The sequence below is a fragment of the Helicoverpa armigera genome, chromosome 25 (assembly GCF_030705265.1).
Source record: "Helicoverpa armigera isolate CAAS_96S chromosome 25, ASM3070526v1, whole genome shotgun sequence".
Taxonomy (NCBI): domain Eukaryota; kingdom Metazoa; phylum Arthropoda; class Insecta; order Lepidoptera; family Noctuidae; genus Helicoverpa; species Helicoverpa armigera.
The window spans coordinates 8,755,250-8,776,958 of record NC_087144.1 but is presented as its reverse complement, the minus strand read 5'-3'; the positions used below and the strand labels follow the sequence as shown (position 1 = coordinate 8,776,958).

Here is a 21,709-nt window from a genome sequence, read left to right as displayed (position 1 = left end):
TACAAAATACCAATAAACAAAGAAGACGCACAGAAAACGGCAATCATCACACCCTTCGGGTTATTTGAATTCACCTGCATGCCGTTTGGCCTACGTAACGCTAGTCAAACTTTCCAACGATTCATGCACGAGGTACTGCGCGGCATCGAAGGCTGTTTCTCATACATCGACGATATCTTGTTGTATTCAGACAACGAACAAGAACACAAGGAATTACTGCATCGAGTTCTTGACCGCCTGAACCAATACGGCGTATCACTCAACGTAAACAAATGTGAATTTGCACAGACAAAAATCAACTTTCTCGGCTATGAAGTAACAGCGGACGGCATAAAACCAACTGAAGAACGGATAAAAGTCATATCCAGTTATCCTCAACCTAAAACTATCATCGAGCTTCGTCGTTTCCTGGGCATGCTAAACTTCTACAGAGATTGTTTACCAAATCAAGCCGACATGCAAAGTGAACTCAACAAATATCTGCACAATGGGAAAAAAAATGACAAAACGCCTATCACGTGGACGCCGGCCGCCGAACAAGCATTTCAAAAATGCCGCCAAAGCATACTGGAATGTGCAACACTATCGCACCCTATCGCCGGCACCCCACTCTGCATCATGACGGACGCTTCTGACCACGGCATTGGAGCGGTGCTACAACAACGTGACAACGCAGCCTGGAAACCGCTAGCATTCTTTTCCAAATCATTGAGTGCTACGCAATCTCGATACAGCACGTATGATCGCGAACTACTAGCGATCTACGCGGCTGTGAAACATTTCCGAAGACTCATCGAGGGCTGTGACGTCACTGTCTACACTGATCACAAACCGCTGTCTTATGCGCTTTCAAGGCCGCAAAGTAGCAGCGACACTCAGCGACGTGAGCGACAACTCCACTTTATCAGTCAATTCGTCAAGAACATCGTATACGTAAAGGGAGAAGAAAACGCAGTCGCTGACGCCTTGTCTCGTATTGACGAAATACAATGCCCGTCAAACATCGACTACGACAAGTTATCACGTGATCAAGATCAAGACGACGAACTGAAACAACTGAAGCTGCAGCCGAACTTAAAATTCATCTCAGTTACTTTGCCTGGCACGCAACGACCAATCACGTGCGAGATGTCAACATCCACGCTTCGCCCATACTTACCACCGGCACATCGTTTTGCTGCATTCAAAGCGCAACATGATCTCTGCCACTCTGGTATCAAGGCGACTAGGAAGCAAGTGACATCAAAGTTCTTCTGGTCATCTATGAACAAAGATGTAACAACGTGGACAAGAAACTGCGTCGGCTGTCAGCGAGCAAAAGTACATCGACACGTCGTCACGCCGCTAGGAAGTTTCCCGCCATCGCAACGCTTCGAACACATACATATCGATATAGTCGGCCCACTTCGACTATCTTACGATTATCGATATTGTGTTACTATCATGGACAGATTCACAAAATGGCCAGAAGCTGTACCAGTGCGCGAAATAACAGCTGAGATCGTCGCAAAAGCGCTATATGAAAACTGGATTGCTAGATTCGGCTGCCCACTACGTATATCAACCGATCAAGGCAGGCAGTTTGAGTCGTCGTTGTTCAGCGCGCTAATGAAGAAACTCGGCATTACACGCATACGTACAACTGCATACCATCCGCAGTCAAATGGTCAAATAGAGCGCTGGCATCGTACGTTAAAAGCTGCGTTAATGGCTAGAGGCGCAACTACGAACTGGAGTGACGAACTTCCCACCGTACTACTTGGCCTCCGAACAGCGCTGCGTGAAGATAACAACCTAAGTCCCGCGCTAATGACCTACGGTTCGACGCTACGTGTGCCATCGGATTTCTTCGCGCCGACTATTACAACTAACATGTCGGACGAAGATTACGTACGCTGCCTCACACAAACGATGACGTCACTCTCACCTTCGTGCACTACCGCAAGAACAACAGCCAGTCCTTTCATACATAAGGACCTCGGTACGTGCACACACGTCTTTGTGAGAAACGATACCGTTCGAGCGCCGCTGACTCCACCATACGATGGACCGTATCCTGTGCTACAGAAACATGAAAAATTCTTCAAGATTCAGCTACCGAATCGAGAGACAGTTGTATCGCTGGATAGACTGAAACCGGCATACATCTGCAATGAAGAGCCAGACACTACGTGTCCTACGAATACAGCAAGTTGTACGCCGAGCATCGTGGATCCTGTACCTTCACAGCAACCCTACATCACCAGGACTGGCAGAGTATGCAAGCCAAACGTACGCTTCGCTAAGGGGGGAGTACTGTGAGGTACGCTTCGCTGCACCTCCCACAACATGGGACTGAAGACCGCTCGCGCCGAACGCGTTATATTTACGTGTGTGCTATCTCGCTCGCGCGCGCATCTGTCTCGTTTCTTTTAGGTACTCACAGAGTCTTATCAGAACGTTCTTATTGGACGATCGCGCGACGCTCTCGCCTGAGCGTTAGCACTACTTCGGCCCCTGTGATTTTATACTTAAGCTCGTTCTGTATTTACATTTAATGAATATATACTATACTTTATACTTTACACCATCATCGCTGTTTCATTTCAACATTACCTGCATTGCTGCTACAAAATAAAGTTGCGTAGGTTAAGTCACTTAACATCAATTAGTTTCTCAAATATGTTTAGTTTTTACCTTTCGTTAAATAGGTGTATATTTATGTCATATTTTTTTTCTAACTTACCTCGGGGTTTCGGATTGCCTAAATTGGGCTAATTTTTTGTAGAGACCAGATGGTAGTCGCTCAATAGAAAACACTAGTACTCTGGTTAGAATGTTGGCCAAACCCAAGAAAGTTGGAACCAGGCTGGGTAGATGAGTCTAAAGAAACAAGTCTAACATCGGTCTAGGCCGAAATGCAAGAAAAAGAATTAAGTCAAACATACTAATAATATCTTATTCGACTGAACACTTGCCAAGTAGTGGTGTATCCGCGTGTCCGTCCTAAATATACTGCCAACGCTAATAGCTTGCAGTTTTTTATTTTCATTCCTTACTGTGGCGCCAGTTACAAGACTAAGAACAGTTTGATTTCTCACCATCGTCATATACGACCTTTTTACCACTGCAGCAGTCCTGATAGGAACTGTTCCCAGCAATGGTAACCACGCTAGCTCAACATAGATTTTATGCTTGACATCTACAATTATCAATATGATACCTTCACTGAAAAAAATATTTCTAAGAAAATAAGGGACCTAAAAGTGGATAGACACGTTTTCCTTCAAACCACAATGCTTGGAGAAACCCGCGAGCCTGTCCGTACTTAGAAAGAGCTTCTAGCTTCAATCTGATGTAGCATGTATAGAAAGGGATCATGAATCATGTCATAGCTATTGTCCTAAAATGGCGAAAGGTACCTATTCGAATATGAGGTTCTTTAATATTGACTGCATTGGACGGTGTCTTTATTTTTACCCGTTTTTTTCTACCAATGGATTAAAAGCATCAATAATGGGTATACTCGACATCTTCTCATCATAAAATCACCTTGGCTCTGATGAATATCGACGATTGGTATTACAAACTAAGATTATTTTGATAGTAATGGACCACGTAACGATGAAGGTAGACGTGACACATTTGTTTGTTTATGTCATCTCCCGAGCCTATCCCGTTCGTTTGTTTGTGTGAGTGACATAATTGGGTGGATGACTAGGTCAAAAATAAATTACGTTGTCATATTCATTTAGTGAAGCATCTAAAAATAATGTCACTTCCATTTATCGTTTTGATGGAATAATTGATTAAATTTTTTTATTGATAATATAAGCTAAATAAGAATCCAGTTTGATGTGAAAAATCTGTGACGTCATATGTTGCGCTTACATACATATTGCAAAGAAAGTGACAGTTTTTGACAGTTAAATAAAAGTAATGAATTTGACTCGTTGGAAACTACCGTATTCTTTTATTTTGTTATGATTATGTCATGGGAATGATAATACTTACCGCCCTAGCGGTTTATTGGTGAGTGTTTTTCTTGATAAATGGTGGAGTTCAAAAATCGAAAAAGCCATCTATTTATTAAAATGTCGTAAATAAATAAAGGTGACTTATACTTACTATAGAATGTGGAAACCGTTTTTTTTTTTTATGAGCGCTACATGCATTTATGAGTATTTTAATCCTAATATCAGCTATTTATCTATTTTCTAGAACTACATCGAAATCTATTAGCATCATATCAAAAATATGACTGACATAATAAACCAAGTCTGATATCACAGTATGATAGTGACGAAAATAGTGATGTCACCATGATACAACCTTATTGTCTTAAGATAGTATATCACGTTATCATGTTATTTGATTACATTAACATTATCAAGATAAAAGTTTATCTTAACAGAAGTTAGCGGGACTTTGATAATAATGCTTATTTATTTACTTTTGAGTCATGTGGAGGTATTTAATTAGTGCTGTGTAATGCTTAGGTTTTGTGTTTACCAAATTCAGTATCTGATTTTATCTGCGATTATAATGATGAGAAAACCTACTTCATTATTTTGTACCTTCGGCACAAATCATTAAATAGTTACTACACCTTCAGTATGCCCAAAATTAATCTGGGAATCTTAATTTGTTATTGCCAAACAGCTAACTTTTACAGACTCGTTCATATTTTCTGGCGTTCTTCGTCTTCTAGTTAAGTACAACCTTTTTATCGTCCCACTGCTAGGCACAGGCCTCCTCTCACGCGGAGGAATGAGCGTTAATCAAGAAAAGGTCTTCTATCTTCCAAAAATGAGTTCCAACCTACTTTATCAATCTTAGCAAACGACGAATAAAACCTCAGACTCTTTACACATGCACAAGTAATTATTCTCTCTAGTCTGATAAGGAATCGAGGGGGGCCTCACCCCGTTATCAGGCTACACCGGCTTATCATTCACGACTGTAGCAATTAATCGTTAGATAATTTATGCGTGTACAAAGTTCCAACTTGAGTACGTACTCTGTGTGGTCCATGAATGGGTGTTGATTTAACAAGAGTTATTGAATATTTCCACATTATATCTAAACTCGTATAACAATGACGCACCGAATTACTGCACCGATTTGAACAAATCTTTCACTGTTGAAAGCAAATTCAAACTTTTTGCAGCACTTTTAAAACGTCAAAAAATACTCATAATTACATAAGACAGCCCCCAAAAGCGCCCACCCTTCACCACTTCCTATGTGTTTTTGCTGGGATGACGAAGCTACGCTATCAAAGGGTGATGCAGGCTATATTTTATGTCCGGATGCGGGAAGTTGTTCCACTAGGATACTGGTGAAACCGCGAAAATTTGCTAATAGTTAATAGAGATAATAGATATTTTTTTTTAAAAGTTAAGTATGCTCTCTACAGTTCAGTAAGATCAATGAAACTTGTCATTCGAAAATTCTAGGTTTTTTCCAGTACTCTAGTTGAGTTTTTTATTGTACCATTGTTCAATTTGTTTTATTATTTATTTATTAGAACAAACAAAAGCACATCATATTTTATAGGTCCACAAAACTAGACAATGATTTGCTTCGACTTACGTGTTGAGTCACATACTCAATACCATCGCGCCGGGTGGAGCCACCGGCGACTGCACGAGCGACGAGCGCCGGCTGCCCCGCGCGCCCTTCACATCAGTCAGCTGTTGCACCGCTTCGAGCACGGCTGCGCTTACGCACTTCTTATTTTCCGTCGCGTTAATATTGTAACATATTGTAACAGTCCCTTATTTTATTATACCATTTTATACAGTCCACCAAGTTTAATTTACCATCCGAATCGTCATCTAATACAACACATCACTGAGCTATCGTCGCGATCATTGGTCCTTCTCCCGTGAAGTTGAAACCAAAACGGAATTTTCCAAATTCAAAAAGCCAACGGTTCATCGGTTGGAGAACAAAGAACTTCGTCTTCGCCTTCAAGCTTCGCGGAAGATCATCATTTTTGCGTGTCATCGTCTGCATTTGGGTCTTCGTGAACGTCGATACGGCTACGGCAGCCGTCTTTATCAAGTTCCACCAACGGGCGGCGCAAAAGGAGGTCGTCGAGCGAGGGTCTTGAGGGTCTTCATACATCGTGCCAGCATCGCATAATTCATCGTGTGTGGTGCTACATATTCGTTCGCATTTTGGTACATTGAGATTACCGGCACGGTTTCATTTAAACCGTCTTAGCCGACGTCAAGTCAACGGACGAACAATAATTGGGACTGCATCAACTCAGCGTTTGCAAATTACTTCTCAAGATTGTCGTCGTGCATCGAGAAACGTGAAGAATCTCCTCGTCACAATCAACATAAGTGGTTTGCGTCAACAAAACCGTGAGATCGTTCCAATTTATTATTCCTTATTCACATTTTCATATTAATTATTATCATAGTAATCATACTTCCTTAATTTCATTCCCATATTGCTTTAATTTCTTCGCATTAGAATTAGTGCAAATCATCTTTCAAAACAATTTTTTTTTTTTTCTTCCACCCGCATTGAATTTAGACTGTTACATCTTGCGTCATCATTCCATATCTCATTAGTGCTTAGTTTGGATCACCTTTAGTGTTCATTGTATTCATTTACATTTATCATTTATGCAATTTAAATTATTTTTACTGTGTTTTAACATGTCAATTTGTGTTTAGAGTGACAAAGCAATTTAATGCACATTTAAGCTCCTTGAAAAATTTTCATAGCAAAACACGCCTCTGCAATTTAGTCAAATAATTATTTCCGCAGCGTATTGCTACTACTTTTTTGCTAGGCTTTTTGCATTAAGCAACATATTGCCTTTACTTTTTTAATAGGCTCTTTGCGACAGTTAAGCGCCTGGACATATTTTAATAGCAAATCTCGCTTTGAATGTTTGTTTAAAATTTTCATCAGGCATTTAAATAGAAGTTAGATTACTGTTGTAGCTTTATTAAATAGTAACTAAATATGTCTGACATTAAAACGCTTATTAAAAAGCGAGCTGCGCTTAAGGCTAAGCTTACGCAGTTCACAAATTATTTAAATGTAGTCAAGTCTTGCGAAAAGTTAAGTGAGACTCAGCTCATTGAACTTGAACAACGGTTAATTGCGTTCGAAAATTCATATGAGAAATATGACACGTTACAGATCAGCCTGGAAGAAGCAGTGGAGGAACCCAGTGAGCAATATGCGGAACGCGAGGAATTCGAGAACTTGTACTACGCGCTGCTTGCTTCTGCGCGTCAGCTGGTCGGCAACGCTCGCCGGGAGTTGTCGGCGGATTCCGCGTCTGAGGTTGTATCTGGTACTTCTCACACACAAACACACATCAGTTCGTCTACCCAAAATTGATTTACCTAAGTTTTCTGGCAGCTATCATGACTGGCTAGAATTTAGGGACACATTTATTTCCATCATACATAATAATGAGAGCATAGACAAAATAAACAAACTGCATTATCTTCGTGCTTCTTTAAAAGGCAGTGCCTCTCTCATTATTGACAATTTAGACTTTAGGTCAGATAATTATGACGCCGCTTGGAAGTTGCTCTGCTCAAGGTATGACAATAAGAGACTGCTTGTTAATAATCATGTTCAAGCCATTTTAATGTAAACAGCATCAGCAGAGAATCAAGTAAGGCATTACGTCATTTAGTTGATACAGTTAACAAAATTTAAGAGCTTTGTCCACTCTTGGTCAGCCTGTACAGTATTGGGACACTCTTATTATCTACATCATGACCAGTAGGCTTGATCAGGTGACGAATCGTGAATGGGAAGAGCACAGGAATTCGTTGTCTGACCCTCCAACGTTAGACATTTTCATTAATTTCATCAGCAATAGAGCTGACTTATTGGAGACACTAGAAGAGTCTAGACCTTTAAAATCTAGGTCTGAAGGCACTGCTGACAGTTATCATAGGTCAAAATCTTTTGCATTAACATGCGATTCTTCAAACTTAAAACTATTATCTTGTCCCATGTGTAAGGAAAAGCACTTCATTTTTCAGTGCGACCAATTTAGAGCTTTACCTGTTCAGGATAGGATCAAGAAAGCTCACGCTTCAAAAGTTTGTCTCAATTGTCTTCGACCAGGTCATCACGCACAAACATGCAAGTTAAGTCATTGTAAATATTGTCCTGAAAAACATAATACTTTGCTGCACACTGATAAAGAATCTCCTCGCACACAAAACATAGTTCTTTCTGCGAATCACCTAAATACTGCAAAGGTTGTATTACTGTCCACAGCGGTCGTGAAGGTGTCCGACGCTGAAGGCAACCTCCATGATGCCAGACTGTTGTTGGACAACGGAAGCACTGCGAACTTCGTAACTGAAGACTTCTGCCGCAAGCTACGTATCCATTCTTATCCCATTACATCTAATGTAAAAGGCATAAATGACCAGTCTTCGATATGCTCACGTGGCTGTATAATTTTAATTAAGGCAGGCCATAGTGAGTTTGAGATAGAGTTGGATTGCTATGTCATATCACAAGTTTCTTCTTCTGTACCTAATACTTTTATTCATACAGATAACATTTGTTTACCTAGCAATATAGTTCTTGCCGACCCTAACTTTTATACTCCGTCTTCCATCGACATCCTTGTCGGAGCGGAAGTATTTTGGGGTATCATAGGCATGAATCGCATTCCGCTAGGGAAAACATGCCTACCTTAGTAGACTCAAAATTAGGCTGGATAGTAACAGGCGTTGTACAGCAGCCTAATCATTCATTTCCTCACACTTCTTTACTCTTACAGACGATTTACGGCTGGGTTTGAATCGTTTTTGGGAGCTGGATTCAGTACATCCACAACACAAACAGACATGCGAGGAGCGATCCTGCGAAGACATTTTCGTAGAGACCACCTATCGCGATGCGGATGGACGGTTTGTTGTTACAATTCCTCTTAAAGAATCGCCTGACGTGTTAGGTGACTCATATTCAATGGCCAAGCGTCGCTTTCTTTCACTTGAACGTCGTCTGGCCAAAGACGCTTACTTAAAACAACTTTATGTCAGCTTCATGACCGAGTATATAGAGTTAGGCCATATGTCTGAATATAACAGTCACCTTAACACTACGTCTTCTTACTCTAATTACTTGCCTCATCATGGAGTATTGAACGAGTCAAAGTCTACAACCAAGCTTAGAGTTGTCTTTGATGCTTCAGCTCGTACTACATCAGGTAAGTCTTTTAATGACATTCAAATGGTTGGGTCTACTCTTCAAGATGACCTTCTATCCATATTGCTGAGGTTTCGCCAACATATGATAGTCGTAAGAGCAGACATCGAGAAGATGTATAGAGTTACTATCGTAAACGACATTCATAAACCTCTACAAAAGATATTATGGAGAGCAGAACCGACACATCCCTTAAAAACCTACACTCTAAATACAGTGACGTATGGCACTGCTTCTGCCCCATTCCTAGCAACTAGATGTCTCATGCAGCTTGCTCGAGAGTGTGATGATCCATCAACGCGCTCTACCATAGAGCATGACTTCTATGTTGACGATTACCTCTCTGGAAACTCATCTATTAAGGAAACGATAGACAAGTGTCGACATGTTATTGAAGTCCTTAAGTCTGGTAAGTATAACTTACGTAAATGGCAATCCAATTCACCTGATGTACTAAAGGCCATCTGTGAGGATAGAGTCGGTTCAGATTTCGTCACTCTTAGTGAAAATGAAACGTCGAAGACTCTAGGTCTACACTGGAGGTGCTCTACGGACACATTTTCTTTTTCTATTAGCGTCACTCCCAGTAATAGTACTACGAAACGTCAGATTTTGTCCACAATTTCCCAAATATTTGACCCGATCGGCTTAGTGGTTCCCTGCATAGTAGAGGCTAAGATTCTAATGCAGAATTTGTGGCTTACAGGTTGCTCTTGGGATGAACCCGTTCCTGAAGAGATTCAGCATGTTTGGAGTGACTTCCTACACACCCTTCCTCGTCTGAATGAACTGAACATACCCCGCTGGGTCACTTGTGAGTCAGTAGTATCATTACAGTTGCATGTCTTTACTGATGCCTCGGAAAAGGCATACGGCGTGTGTATATATGTACGCAGTGAACTCAATAACGGCAAGGTTCACGTCCATCTTCTCACAGCCAAAAGCAAGGTTGCCCCAGTTAAATCTACGACCATTCCCCGCCTCGAACTCTGTGCAGCATTATTGGGATCACGTCTCTACCTTAAGGTCCGTCAATCACTAACATTGGACTTTAACGAGGTATACTTCTGGTGCGACTCTACCATTGTGTTAGGCTGGTTGTCTGCATCACCAACACAGCTAAAGACCTTTGTTCGACATAGAGTTACCGAGATACAGGAAGCTACTGCGGGAAGGCCATGGCTCTACGTTCCTTCACTTTCAAACCCCGCAGACCTCGCTTCGCGTGGACTCAGAGCGGACAAACTAGTGTCGTCATCGTTGTGGTGGTCAGGACCTCAATATCTTCTTGAAGGTACATCTTGTTGGCCCAAATTTCCAACATCAAATAATCAGGACTTAAATCTTCCTGAAACAATTTCAACATACCATATCGACACTATTAATTCAACAGAAAATCTTATTAATTCTTTATTTCCTAAATATTCTTCAAATCTTAATAAATTACAACGCATGATTGCACATGTGTTACGATTTTGTAAAAAATGCAGAAAACAGGCATCAGCGTACGGTGCACTTACTTCTTCAGAGTTAACCACTTCTTTACATATTCTTTGCCGCTTATCTCAGCAGGACTCATTCCCTGAAGAGTACAATTTGCTCTCAGCAGGCAAAGAACTACCTGCTAAAAACAAACTGCTTTCCTTGTCTCCATTCTTTGACGCTAACTGTAATGTAGTTCGTGTCGGAGGCAGGTTGCATAACTCATTTTATGACTACAATGTCAAGCATCCCATCTTGTTGTCCAGCTCTAATGTTGTTTGCAAGTTGTTGTTCAATATGTTTCACTTACGTTTGTTACATCCAGGACCTCAGCTCTTACTTGCCACGATACGTCAACACTTCTACCCTATTGGGGGCAAGAACTTGGCTAAAAAGGTCACACATCAATGCGTGAGATGCTGTAGAATCAAGGCAAGCACTATCCAGCCCATGATGGGAAACCTTCCAGAGCAACGCTTGCACCTAGAGTTTCCGTTCTTGGATTCAGGCGTCGACTATGCTGGACCTGTCATGATAGCTGACCGTAAGGGACGAGGGTGTAGGCTCATTAAATGTTTCATCTGTGTTTTTGTGTGTCTAGCTACCAGAGCCGTACACCTCGAACTAGTGTCGGACCTTACAAAAGAGGCTTTCCTAGCTGCCTTAAACCGGTTTATTGCTCGCAGGGGGAAACCACGTAACATCTTCTCCGACAACGGTACAACGTTTGTTGGGGCTTTCAATGAGTTGGCTAACTTACTTTCACAGGACATGAACCTAAACTTAATTGATCCAGGCATTAACTTCTCATTTATACCTGCGTACACTCCTCACTTTGGCGGATTATGGGAGTCCGCAGTTAAATCTACAAAACACCACCTTAGGAGAGTTCTAGGTTTAACTAATTTAACCTTCGAAGAGATGGCAACATGTCTTATTCAAGTGGAGGCCATCCTGAACTCCAGGCCCTTAACTCCACTCTCCAACGACCCTTCAGACCTTACTCCGTTAACTCCAGCACATTTCCTGATTGGACGCTCACTCGTTATGTTGCCTCATCCACAGATCGAGAACACCAACATCTCCAATCTGCAACGGTTTCGACGCGTCGAATGTCTGAAGCAGCATTTTTGGAATCGTTTCTCTCAGGAATACATAGTGTGGCTGCAACAGAGAACGAAATGGCATCGGTCATCGGGAGAGCTGAAGGAAGGAACACTCGTCGTCATCAAAGACAAAAGCTTACCGCCTTTACTCTGGCTTCTAGGGCGCATCACTCGGGTGCTTCCTGGCAGAGACGGCATAGCAAGGGTCGCCGACATCCATACACGAAAGGGTGTCATACGGCGCGCCTTTAACACCATCTGCCCTCTACCTGTCGCTGTTGAAGACTCTTCAACGGGGGGAGGATGTTGAGTCACATACTCAATACCATCGCGCCGGGTGGAGCCACCGGCGACTGCACGAGCGACGAGCGCCGGCTGCCCCGCGCGCCCTTCACATCAGTCAGCTGTTGCACCGCTTCGAGCACGGCTGCGCTTACGCACTTCTTATTTTCCGTCGCGTTAATATTGTAACATATTGTAACAGTCCCTTATTTTATTATACCATTTTATACAGTCCACCAAGTTTAATTTACCATCCGAATCGTCATCTAATACAACACATCACTGAGCTATCGTCGCGATCATTACGTAAGAAAAAATAAATAAGTATAGAAATTGTATGAAAGGAAAGAATAGAGTCATTTGATAATATTTATAATGCATATTATGATCGATTTATTACGAGACCATGTCAATAATTTATATTTATAAGTCTTATTGTATAACGTTATACAAATCATTGTTTTTATTAAGTACTAGCTGTTGCCCGCAACTTCGTCCGCGTGGGCAATATAGAATAGTCAAAATACTACTTATCCCGTAGGTGCATTCTTTCACGTGACAGTATAATTAGGATTAGCACTTAACAGTCGCATATATTCATTGATCAAGGTTGTGTTGTGGATGTGGCCATTTATCTAAACAAAAGAAATAAAGTTTGTGACGTTGTGAATATCTCTGGATCTAGTCAGCCAATTTGGAAAATTATTACGTATGGTGCGTAAGTAATTTTCACAGGAAACAGTTATAATCTATGTCTATATGCTTTGAGTTTGTGCTGCTAGTGCTGTCATTTGTACATTTTCTGCAGCTGCTGCGACTAATCAGAAGCCAGAAAGTCTGTCAGTCTTACCATGGATATCGGCTTGTGTAGTTGACTGGATTGAAGATAGGTAGATAGTCGCTCCAAGCAAAATATTGGTACTCAAACAGATTCGGTGACTGGAAGCCAACACCAACATAGTTGGGGAATAGCTGGATGGATGATAAAATGAGTCATCATCATCAGCAGGCGCATAGGGTAGGATAGTTTCACTACTGGGGAGAAACACTTGTATGACGGGGATTTTCTGTGCACTTACTCACTATGGTAAGGCTGACCCACATTAGGCGTGCGCGATCCTCGGGCGTGTGAGTAGCGCGGGCGTCGCGAGCACGCTGCATGAACGTCGCGTTTTGCTGCCCTGCGGCATGTGTGAAGAGTGCAAGCGACGCGCTCGCGGCGAGCACGCGGCGCTCGAGTTGCGTTCTTACCAATTCGCCCGCTATCCCCGCCGCCCGCTAAACGCCTTAGCAGTTAAACGTCAAGGTGAGCGGCGCGTGCGCGCCGCGAGCGCGCTGTAGGTAAATGCCGCAGGGCAGCAAAACGCGACGCTCACGCAGCGCGCTCGCGACGCACGCGCGGCGCCCGCGCTACTCACACGCCCGAGGATCGCGCACGCCTAATGTGGGGGAGGCCTAAGCCGGGACTCCACCGAAATGTTTGCATTAGTACACGAATAGGCAAAATGTACGTATATGTGAGAGTCCACTTCATGTGTTCGTACTTGAAACCTGCAGTTTTGCCAAGATTTTCAAAATGTACGCTTGCAATTTGTCATTTCTTGGTGGAGCCAGCAAATCGAAAGAAACATAAGTATTGTATACTGTGCGTCACTACCGCACACCGGGAAAATTTCGCTCTTGCGGAGGTCGTTTATATACCATATTTTGTGTCACACAGGACGACAGTAAGTATCCACCGAGACGCTTTCAAAGATCTGATGAACGAACAAATCAGACCTGACTTGGTCACCTGGGGCCAATCAGAGCTCTATGAAGCGATCATATGCTTTGGCTCCTACTGTTATTGTGGTTTCTGAAAATTTATTCACCTCATTCAACGATGAATGTAATTCTGATGGTACTATTAAGAACACTTGCTTAGCGCAGAAGCTGACGTTGGCAGGTCCACTCTTTTGACTTCTCGAATAGGATACCATTGGTTTTTGTGCAATGAATCGTGGTGGCCTAGTGGGTAAAGGACCAACCTCTCAAGTATGAGGGCGCGGGTTCGATCCCAGGTCAGGCAAGTACAAATGCAACTTTTCTAAGTTTGTATGTACTTTCTAAGTATATCTTAGACACCATTGCCTGTGTTTCGGATGGCACGTTAAACTGTAGGTCCCGGCTGTCATAGAACATCCTTGGCAGTCGTTACGGGTAGTCAGAAGCCAGTAAGTCTGACACCAGTCTAACTAAGGGGGTTGCCCGGGCAACTGGGTTGAGGAGGTCAGATAGGCAGTCGCTTCTTGTAAAGCACTGGTACTCAGCTGAATCCGGTTAGACTGGAAGCCGACCCCAACATGATTGGGAAAAGGCTCGGAGGATGATGGTTTTTGTGCAATGCATGCTGGATTAGGATAGGATACAGGTGGATAGGATTTGCAACAGAAAACAATTCTGTCTTTGTGATTGAATGACATCAAACGTAGTTTTATATAAAAGGTGTTTTTTTAGACTTGGCTCGGGTCTTACTGAGACTGTTCGTAATCGTGACCAGTGTATTTGCGATCAGAAGTTGAAAGTAGGCATGTCTCTGGTATGCGACGCGCAATTTGTACGTTTTCAGACGCATAAAGCATTTTACGTGTGTATGGTATTAAATCGAGAAAGCTCCCATTTCTTATCTGCACTTTGTATCTGGGCTTGCTTTTAAAGCTACAGAATCCTACATTACCTACCTACCTCACGCTTAGCAGCGCTTGCGAGAGACAGATCCTCCTTTCTTCTAGGATTAAGTTTACATATTTTGCATCAGAAAAAATAATTAAGGTCTACTTAATACTACTCACTCAAAGTAATTTGTTTTAAGGCCACCACATTAGTGGAAGATAAGCTAAACTATGTTTATGAAAAAATCCTGATATGAACTCCATCTGTAACTTTAAATGATAATTAATTGTTCCACTAAAGTCATCATTTTTGACATAATGTTCAAAAAATAATTTAGATGGCACCGTTTTAAATTTGGCTGAGAACTATTAATTTTCCTTTCATCAAGGTAATAATTATAATTGGATTTTGATGTGGTACGGCAAACTGACAAACACTATTGAAATGTCTATCGAAAAATTACACTACGTGTTAAAATATGGTGAATTACGGAAAATACACAACTCCATCTGTTGAAATAATAATCCTCTATAAAGAATGTTTGGTAATTTATTGTCATTTACCACCTCGCTCCTTTGACAAATTTGATGTATTTTATTTACCACAGATTACCACAGATGGAGCTACTTTAACCTTGGCTAAACAAAATTTTCATATTTTTTTTTCTTCCGAAGTTACTTATGAAGGTGTGATTTTCTGTGTAAAGGTTAATAATAGGCCGATCAACTAATATAAGTACAACATTCAAATGTACAGTTTTGACAAACAGATTGCGTGTCGTAATATTTTACATCTTGAATTCACAAAATTAATCATATCTTTTGATAGAGTGTACAAAAATTACTTTTCTACAGATTTATTATATGTATAGATACTATCTTTTTTTGCGGTGTCACTCATCTCCTAAACTGTTTTACATAACTGGATGAAATACAAACCAGTAATAGCCAGTTATAGGGTCACTTTTATCTCTGAGGCAAAAGTTCACCAACAACATAAACGTAAGATTTCTTCAAACATTGGTTTACTATTATTTTTTAAGTACTGTTACATACTGCCTTTTTTATCGTCCCACTGCTGGGCACAGGCCTCCTCTCACACAGAGAATTTTCAAGTACAGTTTAAAAAAAAAACAGTTGTTTTAAAAACACTGAAGTTTATGTTGTTGGTATAAATCGGTTCCGCGGTAACAAATAAACAAACTTTCATTGCATTTATAATGTAACTTAAAATAAATTATATAATATTTGTTACTAGGTAATATCGAACTTTTCTTGCCTTATTACGCCATAATTTACATAATTATATAAAAACTTTGTTTTGATAAGCCCCTCAGTAATGGCGATTACAATTATTTCGAAATGAAAACAATATCAAATTATTATGGTAGTTACTGCTCATGACTTGCAGATTTAAAGCTACTGATAAATTGGAAAATGTCACATGTATTATGTCATTGTGTATGTCCTGTAATACAGGATTAAAATTATCATCATGTTACGTGTTAGGTGTTCTCCTCGGATAAACTACTACTCGCAGGATAATAAAAACTGGCCTATATTTTTTGTCAGGCTCTAGAAGTCTAGACTGTCTATGTACTAAACGTCAATCGGTTCTATAAATCACACAGAGTTACTTTTGTATTCGTAATATGTACCTATTAGTGAAAATACTGATAAATATATCAGTCCATAGGCAATTATGAATATGAGCTTATGTATAAAAAACTATCATTCATTGAGACTGGCAAATTACGTGGAACTTGTGCAATATACCTACATTTAATTGTACGACATCGTATAGTCATTTATCTGTGTGTATTGAGTCGCTAAGCAAAAATCCTATAAGATATTTTAAATGAGTGTTATCTAAATTATTATGGTATACAGTGACCTTATCATTAACCTATTTGCTCATTATTGTTTCAGATAGCAGAAATCACGACACCGCATAAAACAAGATAAAAACGCTGATTTTCAAAACCTACCACAGACACAAAAAATTACGACGAAGAAAAAATAGACTAAAAAAGTCCGTAAGACTCAAAACTGCGTGTGATATTAATTTAATTAAAAAAGTATTTATTCTGACTGCATTTAGAATTTAGAATTCGCTATTTAAAAAATCCGCCATTTAGAACTCGCCATAGACTAAGGGAACAGATAAGAAAAGAGGCAGGAAAAGAAAAAGGCTGGATCAAAGGAGGCTGTATGCGATAAAATCGGACAGTAAAATGAAAGACAGTATGAAATCCTGCGAACACACGATATCAGAGGATGTCGTGTACAAAGAAGTTGTTGTTATCGGTAAGTTTATTTATAGCTTTTATTCACAACTAGCTGTTTTATGCGGGTTTTCCCGTTCCCCGTGGGTATTAACCACATTTGTTTCATCGTAGGGAGTCATAGCCCAGACCTTGACCATATTTTTCAATTCTATAAAGCTGATATGTTTGTGTTTTGCTTAAACTCGCTAATCTCAGGAAACACTGGATAGATACGATTTAAAACTTATTTCATTGTTAGCTATCCCATTTATAAAGCAAGCCTATAAGCTTTTTAACCCGTTGTTGTTCTCACGGGACGCTTGCAGAAGCCAGCTTACAACATACTAAATATTTTCCACAAGAAGTGCATTAATTGATAGCTATCCAGGACAGTGACAGCTAAGTAGAGTATCAATCAGACTCATTACTGTACCTACGGAATATTCCCCGCGCGTCCATGCAGACGAATCAATTGACCCCTGTCACTTTGTACCCGTGTCACTGGTGACTGCGCTTATGTATTCCAATATTTAAAAGTAAATTAGTTCGCGTGGCGCCATCAGTTTTAATTATAAAACTTTTTTTGCGCGCAATGTACTTAAGAAGGATATTGTAGCCACTCAACCAGCATTACACATGATTGCTCGTAAAAATTGATAAATCTTGCATATGCAATGCAAACAAGAATTGCATGCAGAAATATATTATCAGACCATATAAAACTGGACTATGAAAAATAAAGAAAAGAGAGCGAACATTTCGTTTTGGAATCATAGAATATTTTATAACCAATATTAAGTGCCAAAGACATCTTTGCTTTCAATCTTTTTCTGTCTCACAATTGCTTATCAAGCAATAATATCAAAGCTATATAAATCGAGACAATAAACACAGATTATACTATTTAATGATCCATGGTGGCCATGACCGTCCTATCCACGGTACATTACTTATAGACACAGCAATATCAAATTGTTTATTTACTCGACTCACGCTTCTAGTCAGGGATACTCTAGCTTCCAGAGTTTTCCATGGCCATCACGTTAACTGGTCAAGGGGATTGACGCAGAACTTTTAGACGAAAATCTCTACTCAAATTATAAAGATGAATGGCTTGTTTGACCGCGAAAATGTTAAGAATTACTGGTGGATTTGAATAAGTATTTCTGTGTTAGATATGCTATTTATCAAGGACTGCTTCAGGCAAATTTTTATCCGGGTGCGTGCTGTAGTTCCTACGGAATGCGGTGAATCCGCTGGCAGAAGCTAGTGAGAGAAAAGCTTGCGTCTGTCTTTGTAGTCAAATAGTCTCTCTTGATAATAGTGAATATAGAAATGCATTTGTATCGGTATCGGTAATGGTTAAAGATTTTTACTAAAACAAATTAGAGTGCATCTCCTACTTTATTGTCCAATAAAATAGAGGAACTAAATTACTTCGAAATTAGTCTGGACGTGCGCCAACTTTTCTAAAACTTAGGCTAATCACAGTCTGGCCTTGAAGTCATTTTTGATCAATTGACCTACTTTTGTTTCCAAAACAATGTTTCCATTGAAAAAAACTAAATTTTATTAGTTCCTAAGATTAGCACGTTGAAGCAAACAAACTATTCAGCAGTATACTTTCTTTTTTTGTTTAAGATAAGTAGGTTAACTTTAGGTACTTAATAGGGAAAATCCTACTGGGCAATAATGATTTGAGTGACAAACAGATATTCAATTACGTAAACGGAAGCTTAATAAACAATTAATTCCTCAGGTTTTTCTGAACAGGAAAATCGTGCTGTCTGTTTCCTATTTATTTACGTAGAAACATTGTGTTACTAATAAATAGAGTAATATGCTATATACATATTGATAGTCATTCTTGTTGCAATTCAGAACGCAATAGGCTTTCGTTTCAGTTCTGACCAATAAAATAATGTGTTAAATAACTCCAATCATGGTTCCACTAATAAAAAGTTATAAAAAAATATTGGTTTGATGTAAAAGTATACATTTAAAAAAAATCAACTATTATTTTAATATGGTTACTGCGAACTATGAAAAACATTCGATGTACAAATTGTTCTGTCTCCCCAGGCAATGGCCCCAGCGGCATGGTGACGTCATTCATGCTGGCCGGCAACGTACCCTACCTGAAGGACATACCTGATGACCTGCCCATTGACGAAATGCTTAGAGCCAGGTAACTCTTACATAAAGATATAACATCTTAGAAAATAAATGTTATCAATCATCATCATCTCCCGAGCCTTTTCCCAACTATGTTGGGGTCGGCTTCCAGTCTAACCTGATGCAGTTGAGAACCAGTGCTTTACAAAGAGCGACTGCCTATCTGACCTCCGCAACCCAGTTACCCGGTTAAAATAAAATGATATCAAATCTTTTTCATACAGCGAGCAAAGAGTTTCAACCATCTTCAAGAAATAATTAAAGAAATCAAACTTTTTAAACCTATTTTCCATAACATTTTTAATTTATTTTTAAACAGCTGTTCCCTGTCTTTAACTCTCTTCCAGAGGAAGCTATTATCCTCAAATAAACTAGCTTATATGTTATTCTTTTGGCTAGCTTTATTGCTGTCAAGGTTCACCAAAATCCTTTCATTAGGATTCATGTGTGATATGGTAAATCCTTCTCCGTGTGAGAGGAGGCCTGTGCCCAGCAGTGGGACGATAAAAAGGCTGTAACAGTATGGTAAACGAACTTAACCTGGAGTTCCACCAAGCTTTTCTATCAGAAAAATATAACACCATAGCCAACTCTTCCACAGATTATCAAACGTGCCCAAAGGACAGAGTTTGTACGAGACAGACCTTATTGAACTCGCTGAGGGACTTGAAGGAAGAAGCCACAACCCCATACCTCTGCTGGTGAGTACCATTACATAGCCTAAAGCCAAAGTTTATGACTGTTAGGAAAATAGGGTGAATGGAAGCCTTTTCAAAATTTGCGCTGGTATGTGCGGCATATGAGCCCTGTCTTCGGAAATTAGTTGTATTCTATAGCAGAAAATTAATCCAGTTGAGGTTGGGGTCGGCTTAGCGAAAAAGAGGTCGTGACTATGTCGTGATTTTGTTCCCCACCCATTGCTGTGTTGTCGTGGCCCTACTGCAGATATAAGTATATTGTTTTGTTGGCGGAGTTAACAAGCCTATAAAGTCCTACCCAATTTGCTAATGAGCTGAAAAAAATACCTGTGTCAAACCGAAACAACACCTAAATTATAAACTTCTTAATTAAAATAGAAACAAACAGTTTATAGTGGTGGTCAATTTTATATTTAGCTAGTCATCGCCATACTTCATAGTACCTTAAACCTATAATTTACATTGTAATTATTTACAATGCAAAATACACCATAATCATGCTTGGAATGCATAAAAACTATCTAACTCTAGCTACTTTGATATAAGCATAGCCTAGACACATGGTAATCAACGTGACCCAACAATATAAAGTTTTTATACTAAATAGTACGTGTAATTTTACAAATTTTACAAACAGTAGTATTCTATCAAGATTCGTCAATGCAGGGCACAGGGTATACACACAGGAACGAGAGTTAAAAGAGATTCAGACAGATGAAAATGGAGCAGAAAAACTATGATTATGGTCAGCTTTATCATCTCATATTTAATGTAGTAAAAAAAGGCTCTAGACCTCTCGTCAAATAACTTTGCTACTCTGAAATTGGTTATTTGATACTTGGAGTCAATAGTCAGTAGCCAACTTCATTGTAATTTGACGAAAGCGTTTCGTTGAAAAGAAACTTCTGATTGATATTGCTCATATCTTGAAAATATTTAGCTAATTGTCTCATAGCGTTTATTCAACAATCCTCTATGTTTGATCAAATATATTCTCAACGAGTTTCAAATATTGTGAATGTTCGGTGTAATCTGATCGAGTATTTAATCCATTCCATCCATTAAGACGAAGTTCAAATATAAACAAAGTGTATCTGGTTTCAATCGACTTGTATGGCAGCAATAAGACTACTCTCTTTGCAATTTCTTGACTTACACTAACTTATTTTGCAGTCATTCTATCATCACACGTTACATCTCACTTATATATAAACTTGAAAGTGTAATCTAAGTCAAGCTAAAATTACTGACCAAATTTTTATGAAATGACATTCCTTAATAGTCTATGAGCTTTCATAGAATAGACAACTCTTATTCGGTTGCGGAAAACCATGACAACAGCAGTTTTTTTTTCATTAAGTACATCCATCATTCATCTATAGATTACTTATCAGCTAAAATCTTTCGCAATAGTCCCTACCCTAGGATTACCGGCTTACTATAGTGTTGTCAACACTATCGACACGATATATCGATGAACCGTACAATTTCGCAACACCCACGTGTTGCGTGTCTGCTGATACGAGTAATACGAGGCGTTGCCTTCCGGGTTGCTATTTATACGTACAGTTTATGTTTACGTATGTTGGTACTGGGAGGCCCTTTAGTTTGTAGTGTCTTGGTATTTGATTCGATAAGTTGCTATAATGTGACCTCACTTGTAATTCTAGTGTTCTTACATCAGGTCAAATAACTTTAACTCTCTTAGGTTGGCTTCTAGTGACTGCAAAACATTTGAAAAGTATATTTACTTACTGCTTTCCGACAGTGGTCCCATTAGGACCCTTAGGAACTATTTTCCGTACTTGGATAAAAAGATAATTTTTCAAATCGATACAATAGTTCCTGAGATT

General features: G+C 39.8%; 2 protein-coding genes across 3 annotated transcripts in view; both read left to right on the top strand.

Moving 5' to 3' along the window:
• Positions 1-12,299, top strand: part of LOC135116578 (uncharacterized) — an 18,965-nt gene extending 6,666 nt beyond the window's left edge. The window contains exons 2-3 of one of the 2 annotated variants that reach the window (XM_064041594.1): positions 5,539-7,296; positions 11,743-12,299. In XM_064041594.1, the coding sequence (XP_063897664.1) occupies positions 6,970-7,296; positions 11,743-12,093 (678 nt within the window). In that variant the 5' untranslated portion in view covers positions 5,539-6,969 and the 3' untranslated portion in view covers positions 12,094-12,299. Of the gene's footprint in view, positions 1-5,538; positions 7,297-8,903; positions 10,010-11,742 lie in introns of those variants that run through there. The other variant, XM_064041593.1, reaches the window with a different exon arrangement.
• The window catches only part of LOC110379511 (oxidative stress-induced growth inhibitor 1), a 25,892-nt gene continuing 12,939 nt past the window's right edge, over positions 8,757-21,709 (top strand). Inside the window, exons 1-4 of the mRNA XM_064041326.1 lie at positions 8,757-8,897; positions 16,646-17,023; positions 19,066-19,171; positions 19,760-19,859. Coding sequence (XP_063897396.1) covers positions 16,951-17,023; positions 19,066-19,171; positions 19,760-19,859 — 279 coding nt within the window. The 5' untranslated portion in view covers positions 8,757-8,897; positions 16,646-16,950. The remainder of the gene's footprint in view (positions 8,898-16,645; positions 17,024-19,065; positions 19,172-19,759; positions 19,860-21,709) is intronic.